This window comes from Pundamilia nyererei, unplaced genomic scaffold, assembly GCF_000239375.1.
Source record: "Pundamilia nyererei isolate P.nyererei 1_Seehausen unplaced genomic scaffold, PunNye1.0 scaffold00035, whole genome shotgun sequence".
Classification (NCBI taxonomy): domain Eukaryota; kingdom Metazoa; phylum Chordata; class Actinopteri; order Cichliformes; family Cichlidae; genus Pundamilia; species Pundamilia nyererei.
Genome location: NW_005187436.1, coordinates 892,847 through 905,351, shown reverse-complemented (window position 1 = coordinate 905,351; position 12,505 = coordinate 892,847). Strand labels below are relative to the sequence as shown.

The following is a 12,505-nucleotide window of genomic DNA, read 5'->3' as shown; positions in this document are numbered from 1 at the left end:
TTTTGCAAGCCATTGTAGCATTAATGAATAACATGTACACTAGGTTTGATAGTGGTACAAAAAGGAGACATGTTGTACGGCTTTATAGAGAATAGCAGGATGGATTTCCTGAAGCATTCTTTATGGCAGTCGGCTTTAATAAGTCCGGTGGAGAAGGAGCTCTGCTGGCTCTCTAGTGGACTGGAGTTGGTGCAATGGGTTGTCAGTGATGGAGAGCAGTTTGCTGAGTGACTTCTTGTCCCTCACTGACTCAAACACTTTGAGATTCATAATTATGCAGCAATAATTATTTGCACATATCCTTCAGGCATGTCTGATTTCTACACACACGTACTTGTCTAAGCTTTCCACTGATAAGTGTGTCCCCTCGCATCTCTCCCCCTGACTCCACACAGCTGGTTGGTGTGCACTTTCCACAGCACTCTCCTTCTGATGAAGTGTATGTTGAGCCCTGAAATACATATTAAATATATATAGGAATGTATCACTTTAGAAGCACAAGCTAAATATGCGTCTTTGGTGTCTCTGTGAATCTCACCAGAGGACAGGCCCGGTCACAAACAGGCGGTTTGCACTGTGCAACATGGAGAGACGTGTCTTTGTCCTGCAGCTCGGTGCAGATGCACTTCTCACAACCTTGCTCCCATTCACTCCCCACTGAGTGAACCACTCCACCAACCACACACACCTAGAGACACAGAGGACATAAAGCTTGCAGGACAAACAACAAACATATTGCACTCAGATTTGAATCCAAAAATACACTCACCTTGTCTGGCAGGCAGTTGGTTTCTGTGCACCCACAATCGTTGGTAGTGGAGGACGTGATGAACCCAGTGGGACAGGTGTGGGTGGAGTTTTGGCAGCTGCAGTCACATTCAAACACGTCGCAGCACTTTGTCTTTCTCACCGACAGATGGCGATGTGGTGTACAATTGGGGGGAGCTTGAAGAGGACACTCTTCCTTTTTGCACACTGAGACAGAAAAAGAGGTGAATACGGCTGTGTCAACATGCGCTCTGTTTCATGACTATGTGTGTGTTTACCCGTGGGGCCGGAGCATCATAGAGAATGTATTAATGACTTACCACACTCGTGTATAGGCTGACATTCCCCGGGGTTTTTCAGGACCACAGTCTGACCGTCCTCACAGCGGGGAACCTCAGGCAGGTCACAGCTCACTAGATCACAAACTGGAAAGTGACAGCATGGCTCAGTGTGTTGCAAGTTGGACACATGATATACATTTGGTAACACTATCCAACAAAGTATAAAAAAAATGAGGATAGATACTGGGGAATGAATTAGGAGTAACTATGTTATTAGTTATTAGAAGTTAAAGTTGAGCTATTTGGACCATAATAATTTAATAACTACACTGAGTGACTGACCACGCAGTATAGTAAAGCTGCTCCTTGTTGCAAATAGAGACTATCCTTTTTTACATACCACACTCATACTCTGGGCAGCACTTGGACTCTGTCTTCTTTCTGAGGACCTCACAAGGTCCACACACTGGAGCTACAAACAGATACACATGATTAATTTAAAAAAGATGGCAGTTTTTCTTCTTCTTCTTTAGTAACACTACAAAAGCAGACGCAAAGAGCATAATGAGGAGCAAAAGAAGGGTTTCTGACTTCTGACATTGTTGCAGGGCCGGTCAGTGCAGTTGATCCGTTGCTGATCCAAACACATGCAAATCAAACATGGGTTCTCTTCTGGTACCCAACTCTGCATATACTGTACAAACACAGACAAAACCAGGCTCGTGTTGTGAAGTTGGTCATATTAGAAATAAACACTAGAGGGCAATCAAATCACATTTTATTCTCTAACCTGTTCTCTAAGTGTTTGCCTGATAGTATTCCAACAGCATATGTGTTTATTTATTTTAACTAAGAACTTGATTTTGCGTCACTGCTTCCTAACAGATTCAGTCACACTTTTCTTGTTTTGTGCCTCACCGTGTATGTGTGCCCATGATGGTCAACACACTGTCCACATGCTTCTGGTGGTATACACCGTCCCTGATTCAAAACTGTGCCTTCAGCACAGAAACAGCCTTCAGTCGGCGTGTCCATACAGGATGACTCGTTACTCCTAGCAACCGACCAGTCGCCTGGCAACGACTGTATGCTACCACAGTCCTGCACGCAACCTGTCCGACATGCATCATACTCCATGGAACTCGGGCACTGTAACGCTGCAACACAGAACAGTGTTAAGTTTAGATCTAGGCTCAGGTATTAAAATGTTTTCGCTGGAGTAGAAGATAAACTCGTCTGCAAATCAGAAAATTACTCACGGCAGAGGTGAGGGCTCCTCCAGTCCACACACACACCTCTTTGTCTACAGAGGCGTGCATAGGCTGAAATGAGCTCGCACACATCTGACTCCTCACATGCCTGCTCTTCACACTTGGTGAGGAAAACCTGAACGGGAATATATGCATGGCATGGTTCGAACACCTCGGAACGTAGAGCTTGACATCCCATCGCCGCTCCAGATGCACACACCGCCCTCCGTCTTGGCAGGCACACACCGTGCTCTACAGCTACAGTCCAGTCTAAGATGAAAGCTGGTTGGTCGGTGGTCGAGGTGCCATTGCGTAAAGAAAGGACATTCAACTTCTCCTCCCCACAGCCACCTGATAAAACAATATTTGGGGCAGTTATCAGAATAAAAAGACAAATACAGAAAGCCACTGGGTGAGACATGCTGACTTTTGTCATATATTTGACAAATGTGGGCTCTTTATATAAGTTACCGCAAAGTCCAGCAGTGTGTCCTGTCGTAGTGGAGCTGAGTAATGTGATGGTAAACTCATTGCTCTGAGGTGTGAAACTCAGAACGTAGCCATGATCCGATTTCAGCTGCAGCATCACTCCGCCATAACGCACCAGCTCAATGCCAGAGTGCCGCCACGGCAGTGCAAGCTCTTCCTCTCCAATCATGGCCTGCTCAAATAAACATATGCAAAATAAATGAGCAAATCCTTACAGTTAATGCAGACTTCTTAAACATAACATATATCATATATCTTACCGTCATGTCATCCTTCAGCAGCACCCTATATGAGCCATGGATCACCTCCATGGCTTTCATGCAGACTTGGTGGTAGTTTGCCGAGTCTTGGCAAGGTCCAGTGTGGAGTTTGACCTCTGACCCTTCACTGGAGCCTCTGCTGACAGTGAGAAGTGTATAGGAGCACAAACCCTCCCCATCCAGCCTAAGTGCCAGGCCATCAAACCTCACTACATGGTTGGTGGAGCTGCCCATACACATGCCTGTCAATACATTTGAGGCAGGAGGGAAAACATGTGTTTGTACAGGAGCCAGAATCTTGTGCTCTATTAACACTTAGTATAAATAGAAAGGAGTGTTAGCTCCCAGCATTCATTGTTAACAGCAAGTACACAAATAGTCCACACTTTATATAGATGGACTAGACCTAAGAGGCTATTGGATCCTTTGGATGTACGTACAAGGGCATTCCCAGTGGCAGTTGCAAGTCTCCTGGACTTTAACAGGTGGCATGTTGTTTCTGCAGGCTGGAGGCTCCAATCTGTCACAGCTGACTTTGTGATTCTGTACTGTCACCGCCCCACTGGGGTGGCAGAGGAGGGAGTGACAGCCATCCTCCAGCAGCCATGACTCACCAGGCTAAGGCATGAAGAGAGAGATGCACAGTTTGCTAAAAGTAAATCTTGTAAAAGGTTACATTAATGTTGTATCTAGCAGACAGTACTCACCTTTCTCTCATTTCCATTATCATCAACACACACTCCTGGTGGACCAGCTAAAAAAATACATACAATTTTAAAATAAATAAAATATATATAACAGAGCACATAACATTTCCATTACTGTCAATTTCTATCATCGCTATGTAATGAAGATTTAATGTATGTGTCTCTGCCTGTAAGCACCTCTGCAGATTCTCTCTGTGTAACTCCTGTCCAGAGTCAGCAACATCAGTAACTGATCCATGCTGTTCAGATGGAGAGTGTTGTCTTGGTTGCCCTGGTGACCAAGCACTCCAAGTTCACTCTTGTCATAGTCTGGTCCAATCCCAATTGGGAACACTGATACACCTGAGGGAAGACAATCTTATCAGTGAAGCTACACCACAGCTATGACAGAGAAAGATGAAGGATGGAAACATACCAACTGAAGTTTTTACTGAGGAATCCAGTGTGTTAATGATGATTTAATTACCTGCTGCCAGTGCCTCATTAGCTGCTTCCCCAACATCATCAGTTGATTTGTCCATCACCAGCATCACCACAGCCTTGGCTACACCAACTCTTCCACCACTGATTGGTGAGATCGATGTCTGCACAGCAAATCTCAATGCAGACCCTGCAAAAAGTGAGAAAAATGACTGCATGTGATTGTGCATCTGTCTAAATATGTGTGCATATTAGTTTAAGCAAGCTCCTTTACCTAGTTTAGGGGCTGCAGGAGTCCTTGTAGTAATTCTCTCCACCATCCTCAGGAGGTCTGATTTGCTCTGTTGATCACTCCATAGGAATTCTGCTGTGTTGGTGTCTCCATACTGCACAACACTCACAAGAGTGCCACTGAGCCCTGCACACATACAAACACAGAACTCACTGTAAAAAGGTGCTTCTTTAATAATTTAAACATGAGTAATATTGTTCTTTCAAGGTCAATAATGCTAAAAAATATATATATATGATTTGATCTAACACGAATAAACTAAAGCAATTTAGTAACTGTATTGTTCTCATGGAAATCTGGTAAATATCAGTTGGGGAAAAAGACATACTTCAATATTTTTCTTAGAGCCTATTTGGCCCTTAAACATGCTGCATTTCTGAAGAAAAAACCCCCTGCTAAAAACAGTGATTGCAAACTAAATTAATAACAACACACCAGTGAGAAAAATCTGCATATAAGAGCTGCATCACACCTACCTATGTCAGCATTACTGATAAAAGCTTTAACAAATGTCTTCATGTCCTCAAGCTGCCCTCCAGACTTCAGCAGGAACAGCACATCCAGAGGCTTCTTACACGGCACTGTGCAAATATAAGACTCCAAGTTAATATAGACTAAGAAATCCCTGAGGACTGTTTGATGAGAATAAACATTTCTGTTATGGTACCTGAGACTGGCAAGCTGGCATGTGTTGGGACAACTAGTGGTGGCAGTGTTGGTGAGCGGGGTCTGACTGTGGTGCGTGTGATGTTGACTACGCGGTGGACCACGCTAGACAGATGGCTGTAGTCCTCCACCATTAATGGACGCTGAGGAAAACTGAACTGAATCAAGTCCATTTCTTGTATCTTTGGTCCAACACCAATGGGATACACATGAGTCTGGACGCTGGTAGATGGTGGGCGCGTTACTGTGTCAGTTGGTGGGTTTTCTGTCACAAGGAAAACCAGCTGAGGTGGGGTTGGACGAAGAGAAGGCTGGACCGTAGCCATTTCTTGAAAAGTGGTAGTGATAGCTGCTCCAGTGTTTGTCTTACTACCACCCCTCCAACGAACCTCCCTCAGGCGTTCCAGCAGGCGGGTTCTGTGCTGCCTTATCTCCCACCGACTGATCTCCACAGTGACTGTCACTGAGTATTGGATCACAGTGATGCGAATCAACTCCTCCTCCTCTGTCAGTTTTGTGATAACTTCCTCCAGGAAGAGGAGCGACTTGTTAAAGTTTATTTCACCAACAGCATCAGAGCCTTCTATGATAAATGTTACATCTTTGGTTGGAGAAAGAACAGATGGCGATGTGGTAGTGGGCGATAGGCCAGATGGTGCTGTAGCTTCAGGAGTGTTGGGGAGGCGCCGTGTGGGTTTTGTCTCCAGATGAAGAACTGGGGAAGTGGTGGTTGTGGTCTTTTGAGGTTTACCCACTGTGGTCTTTGGTGCTGGAGGTTTCACCACCTCAGGCTCCATTCCTAAGGTGCAGAGGTAATCTGTCAGCTCCACCAGCCGATCAGGCAGCTCACCTGTGCTGCTCAGCACATAGGCCCTGTTATCAGGATTGGCCTTGGAGATTTCAGTAATTTGTGACATATCTACCCCAGGACCCAGTGCCACTGTCAGGGTGGTGATGGCCTTCTTTCGGAGCATCTTTACAATGGAACGGATAGGGCGAGGGTTGGGACTAGCAGCCAAGATAATGGCAATGCGGCCGGCGTTCTCACGCTTGTTCTTGTCATAGATGTTGATAGCCAGATATTTGACGGCCTCATCCATGAAAGCGGCATCTCCTCCTGTGTAATGAAGCTCACGCACAGTCTTCTTAAATATCCACTTCTGAACCTAGAGGCATAAGAGAGGGAGGAAAAATAGTAGATCAAGTATTCACATGTAGACTTTTACTATGAATCAGTTTCAGTGAGCCAAAAAAGCTGCTTTTTACCAAGCTTGATTAGTCATCAGCATTATTCAATGCATCCACTTGCTTCCTGTTGCATTTTAGTTTCCACTTTTTTGCTGAATTTAGATGGCTGTATATACAAATTTATGTTTTTTTAGTATATTAACTCTGACTGGATTGATTACAGCAGAAATAACACTTTAAAATCTTTTTCATTCTTATTTTACTCAAACATGAATTACTGATAGTTAGAACACCAACACAAACATGTGTATCACATGTTTCTGTATCAACGCAACCAAAACTCATGAACACACCAAAATTAAACTCCTTACAGACAGATTTTGCAGATTTTCCATATTTTGTGCAAAAATACCCACTTGCTTAGTCACACACGCGTGCAATGTTTAACTACCTGCAGATCATATGTTTTGACTCCAGAGTGGTAGAGTAGCACTGTTGCTCGAGTGTGAGCTGAGCCCATGCGGAATCGTTCAACCACCCCAAGTATGAACTGTTTTGCAGCCTCAAATTCATCTTCAGTCAGAGCTTCTGATCCATCCAGTAAGAATGCTAGGTCCATGGCACGGTCACACGTGCCCTCAGGCATCAACGTGGTGAAGGGAATTGTTGTGAAGGTGCCATAGGTGGGCGTCGGTGTGGGAGTTGTGAACATGGTGGAGGAGGCACACGCTTCACAGCTTAATGTGTTGTTGTCACAATGACTATAGTAAAGAAACAACAAAGCATCATGAAATATAATTGCAAAGCATTCATCACCAAACATTTGGTTACCAGGGTAACCTCGGTTCTATGTAAGCCAAGCCTGGTGAGAAGCAGAAAACCGAAATATTCAAACTCATGAGGAAATGTTGTGATGAAGTATTACCATATCCTGCACTGGTCGGGGTCATTGTGATTCAGGATGACCTTGTTCCCATGGGAGATTCTTTGACCCTCATGCATACACACCTGACAATGCGAGGGTTCAACACATCGCATGGCCACCTCATCCAGGAGTTGTCCTAAGAACATCAAAGTCAGTGTAAAAATCCCCACAATATATTTTTGTCCCGTTACATTCGTGCGATATATAAATCCTGAAAGCATTCATTTAGTGTTTGTTGATACCTGGAGGGCAGTAGGCATGGCAGCCTTCCACACATGTGAGCGAACACTGGAGGGGATCTGGATGTTGGCAGGTGACTGGACAGGCAGGACCACAGGTATTGTATCTCCACTGACATAACTCCTCCCCTACACCTGGGATTCTAGGATTCAGCTCCTCACAGCTCAGTGCTAAGGAATCAGAACATTGTAGCATGCACTTTTCAGTCATTTCACTTAGCTACAAAAAAATAACTTTATTATTATAAAGATAACTTTATAATAATTGTGATATTAGACTACTGATAAAAATGTGCAATCTGCATTCTGATATTATGAGTAAAATCATGACTTTTAGCACAAAAAACTAGATGCGACTTCGATTATTTTTGTTAGTTTGGTCAAGCAGTTATGACTTGTGTTTTTTATATCATAATGAATTCTTCATACTCACGGCAAAGATCATTTGATCTCCAGTTGACGAATACACCACTCTCTGAGCAAGCCTGTGCATAGGCGGCAATAACATCACAGAAGCACTGGCAGTCACCCACTGATGGGCACGAGCATGCTGCCTCCACACACATCTCTACATAAGGCTCTGCATCCACCTACAGACACACAGGCAGAGGTAGAGGGTAAAGAGTATAAACCCGTCAAAGCATCTCACTTGATCAGTTAAAGTTTGCCTGTAATTGCTCACCTGACTGTTGCATTCTTTAAAGAGGGAACCAGTGAGGATACGGCACGACTGCTCCACTGTTACCAGTTTGACAATGTTGTCGGTGCAAGGAGCAGGTATCTACACACATAAAATAAAAACAGCAAATTGGTGCGACATAGTTTATCTCTTTGTGAATTTATTGTAGAATGTCTCTATCTATTCTGTGCCAGTGCACTACTGAAATATATGCAAAGAACTGCAATCGTCACCATACTTGACTTCATTGTAATAACATAAAAAATGTATGCGAATGATTCATTTTAGTCCTTACACTACTATGAGTTGGTCGCCTGCAGAGATTTTCAAGTAGATCAGTCACTGTGATCTCAATATATTTCTAATGTTTCTCGGTGGGATATAATGAATAACGCTGACACTGAAAGAAATCTAATTTTCAGTCCTGTAAGCCCACAAACAGTCCTGGTGAAGTACAATGCTCAGAGACAGATCTAAATATTAGAGATCATCCGATGTAGGATTTTTAAGCTACTGATAATGACATATTTTTTCTTTTAGACACACAAAACATCAGCAGATTTTCCTAACATTAGTAGAGAGAAAATATTAATTTTTCCATTCAGCAAGCCAGCCCTTTAAGTCTAGACTTTACCTTTGTGAGATCAGCACAGCTGGGAATGACCTTCCAGGAGTTCCCAAAGTGTGAAGAATCCACCTCTAGCTGGTGGTTACTGCTCATCAAGTCGTTGTTTACATTCCCATCAAAGTTACCACACAAGCCGCACACCCGACCCTACACGCAATAATATTTAATATTTTATATTATGACTAAAATGAAAAAGATTCAAGCGGTCACAATTAGTCATAATACATCAGTACCCTGTATTCAGGTGAGATGTGAACCAGGAGGCGGGTTCCCATATCCCAGCTGAGGGAAATGTGTTTCCCCAGCTGCAGAGTGTAAAAGTGACCAGATCGGACAATCTCCACCTGTGAGCCCTGCTGCACCGGCCTCTTCATCTTCACCTGAAAGACAGAAAGGTCATCATTACAGGTGCATTTGGGATACTGAGAGGTCAAGTCTCAAAAGCTTACAACTTGACTAAGTTCGTTTGCAGAGTGTCTGAGTAAAGCAGGACACAAGTTATAAATGTACTTGTGTCCTGCTTTACATTCAACTAAAAAAACTTTTAGTTGAATCTAACTGCTGAAATATACAAGACAGTTTGTGGTTTTGCATCAAACTGCACGTTTCTACTGTACTTGAGCACTCAAGGGTCTTTAGACAACATGTCTCATTCACACAAGCACCTTGTTTTTTGGTGTTTAAGTGCTTTGTATACTGTATACATATATACTGGATCAGCCAGGGCTCAAATCACCAGTCTTCCGATTTGTAGATGACCTGCTGTACCTCTTTAGCCACAGCCTGTCATGATTAGGCTGTGTGCAGGCAGGATGAGGACCCAAACGCAAACTCACGGGAAAACAGGACTGAACTCAAAATACAGCTTTATTGCTGACAGAAGATAAAGGCGATACAAAATAATATGAAACTAAACTGGGAAGTCATAAAGGAACTGACTTATGAGAAGACACACGGAGGGGCACACAGTCATGACGGAGAACGCGACACTGAACTGAGGGGGACGCGGACATAAATACACAGAGGGTTAACAAGGGAAGTGGGAGCACACAGGGAACACAGCTGACACAGATAATCGTAATGAGATGGGGCAGGAGTGAACCCAACATGACGCATACTGACGATAGACTGTCAAAGTAAAACAGGAAGTACACAGAGGTTCAGACAGGAAGAGAGAGAGAGCACAGACATAACGGGCTGGGGGAAACATGGAATATAACACAAGGAGGGGAAACGAGGGTTCACAGATACACAGAGGGGCACACAGGGGGTAATCTTAACAGAACAACCTAGGAACCAAGGCATAAATAAAGAACAAAATACAAAACACACGAAAACTAAGAATACTGGGCCAACATTGCCCCGGACCATGACACAGCCTCCACTAATAATTGTACTGTTGAAATGCCTAAATTATAAATATAATGTTTAAAAGCCAAACATCTAGAATGAATTTTGTGAATGAATGAATATCAGTCTTTAGATAAATATTCAAGTAAGTTAACGTTAACAACATGTTTGGTTAATAGCCTCTCTCGAGAGTAAAGACATTATTTCAAGTTTTACACTTTTTTACATGTTACAAGATTATAAATCCATTTGGACTTTGCACTAATACAACAAATCACTTAATAAGTTGCATGTGTTGATGTGAATCAGTATAAATGAATGTTTGTGTGTTACCTCTCCATGCTGCATTATTATTAACCCTCCCTGGTAGAAGATTGTGACAGCTTTTGCACAGCGGTGTCCCACAATTCCACAGGCCTCGTTTTCCACCAGCACCCTGAAGGAACCGTCTTCCCCACTACACATATCCTATTGATATGTGCAAGTAGAGAAAGATAGGACAGGACCTGATTAACAAAGAGTGCATGTACTTCATAGTCTGCAGTTCACTTTGGCGCCCTTTTTGGAAGTCCTTCTCAGTCTCTTACCTGGACTAGGACATACTGGCAGAGGCCAGGGAAAGAGTACTTTAAGCCATCAAAAGTGATGTAATGCCCTTCCCCCACGGTGCGGCACACACCATCACACACTTTCTCCGTGCATTGCCACTTTCTGTTCTTGCACACACTGCAAAACAGGACACCTGCTAAGCAAACACAGTAGAGGTATTTCCTTTAATGGACAAATATATTAACAAGCATTTTACCAGGTGTTGCAATCCACAGAGATGGTCTGTCCTGTTGCATATGGCCTGTTGTTATGGTAACAGGGACACTGCTCCGGTGTAATGCATTCTCTGCGGTGACGCACCTGAAATCAGCTTGATTAATCAATCAAATCACTTTATATGCTCACTTTGTTACTTACAGCATGCACACAACATAACAAACCCCCTACAGTGCCAGGTGGACAGAGGCAGCCTGGGATGCAGGCAAGACTGACACAAGGCAGATCCAGATTTTGGCAGGTTCTTGCACACTCCAGACCCTTTTCTCCTGCATTACACTCAGCGCGAATGAGCGGAGGAGGGCACTGTGTTGACCGACGCTCTGGATACATAAAAAACGAATTAATTTAAAAAAAAACAACAATCAAGCAAGCTTCATGACAAAAATCAAACATTTGCCCGAGACACACTGATCAAGTTGTTCAGGGTTCAACTGTCAAATGAGAACTATTAATGAGAACTGCTTGTTTTTTACTAGCCATTATCATGAAAAAGGTTCAGGAACTAAAACACTCAGTTATACCTCTGGATGGTGCTGGGTCATCATCATAGAAGAGGTCAGAGAGCAATGAAGACGTTTCAGTGGAGCTACACCGCATGGAGCCCTTCTCACAGTAGCTGCACTCATAAGCAAAGACAAGATGGCAAAAATGATAAAACAGTAAACCACAGCAGCTGTTTAGAGTTTAAAGTTGTGCATAAGCATGCATAGTCACTGACCAAATACTGTTGTGATCTGCATAGACATCATTAGGCTGGTAGAGTTGTCCATCATGCAGGCAGGTGCACTGGTCAGCCGTCACACATTCACCTGAGGAACTCAGGTACTTCCCAGTGGGACAGAAACAGCCCTCCTCACACACCCTCTCCCCCTCACAGCCAGCCTCAGCGCCAGATAGAGAACCACAAGTCCGGTCACACACACTCCCACATGCCTCATACACCTGTCCTCCTGTGCACTCCAGCGCTGTGAACACCATATCAGGGAGGATTAGTCATTTATTCTCACTAACCCATTAGAGATATTGCACTATTGAACTGTGCAGCACTAATACACAAACCGGGTCTGAATGGAAACATTATCAGAAAATAAATAGCACTCTCACGTAATCCACAAAAATCTGAAACTTAGTGGTGAAAAACAATGTCATATTTAGTTCTTAAATAATCATAATAACCACAAAAATATATCAGGAGAAAGAAATGGCACCATTTGAGGAAAGAAACATTTTGCCAACATGGGGGAGGATATATTCTGCTTGCTGTAGCAGACAGTGGCACAGGAAACATTGCACAGGAAGAGGAAGAATAGTTTCCAGTAAAATTCTGCAAATTCAGTCAAGAAACCAAAACTTTAAAAAAAAAACATGATGTCTACAATAAGACAGTAATCCAAAGCAGTCTTCAAATTCTCAAGAGTCTCAAGATTTTAGGGTGACCCTAACATTAACATAAATGAAAACCATAGATCCTGCAGAGGACATGCTTGTAAAATTATCTAAAAATATTACTGAAAATGAAATGATCTATAAAAAAA

At 43.2% G+C, this 12,505-nt stretch overlaps 1 protein-coding gene across 1 annotated transcript in view; it reads right to left on the bottom strand.

Annotated features, from left to right (window-relative positions):
• Positions 1 to 12,505, bottom strand: part of vwf (von Willebrand factor) — a 21,684-nt gene that overhangs the window by 4,055 nt on the left and 5,124 nt on the right. The window contains 30 exon segments of the mRNA XM_013910063.1: positions 335 to 451; positions 539 to 688; positions 770 to 975; positions 1,089 to 1,193; positions 1,450 to 1,521; positions 1,641 to 1,743; positions 1,968 to 2,206; positions 2,309 to 2,650; positions 2,771 to 2,960; positions 3,049 to 3,290; positions 3,489 to 3,666; positions 3,756 to 3,802; positions 3,933 to 4,097; positions 4,222 to 4,365; positions 4,450 to 4,593; positions 4,944 to 5,048; positions 5,135 to 6,299; positions 6,773 to 7,082; positions 7,247 to 7,382; positions 7,489 to 7,656; positions 7,919 to 8,075; positions 8,168 to 8,266; positions 8,799 to 8,939; positions 9,026 to 9,172; positions 10,476 to 10,610; positions 10,730 to 10,868; positions 10,948 to 11,051; positions 11,139 to 11,290; positions 11,492 to 11,586; positions 11,689 to 12,004. Of these exon segments, the coding sequence (XP_013765517.1) occupies positions 335 to 451; positions 539 to 688; positions 770 to 975; positions 1,089 to 1,193; positions 1,450 to 1,521; positions 1,641 to 1,743; positions 1,968 to 2,206; positions 2,309 to 2,650; positions 2,771 to 2,960; positions 3,049 to 3,290; positions 3,489 to 3,666; positions 3,756 to 3,802; positions 3,933 to 4,097; positions 4,222 to 4,365; positions 4,450 to 4,593; positions 4,944 to 5,048; positions 5,135 to 6,299; positions 6,773 to 7,082; positions 7,247 to 7,382; positions 7,489 to 7,656; positions 7,919 to 8,075; positions 8,168 to 8,266; positions 8,799 to 8,939; positions 9,026 to 9,172; positions 10,476 to 10,610; positions 10,730 to 10,868; positions 10,948 to 11,051; positions 11,139 to 11,290; positions 11,492 to 11,586; positions 11,689 to 12,004 (5,813 nt within the window).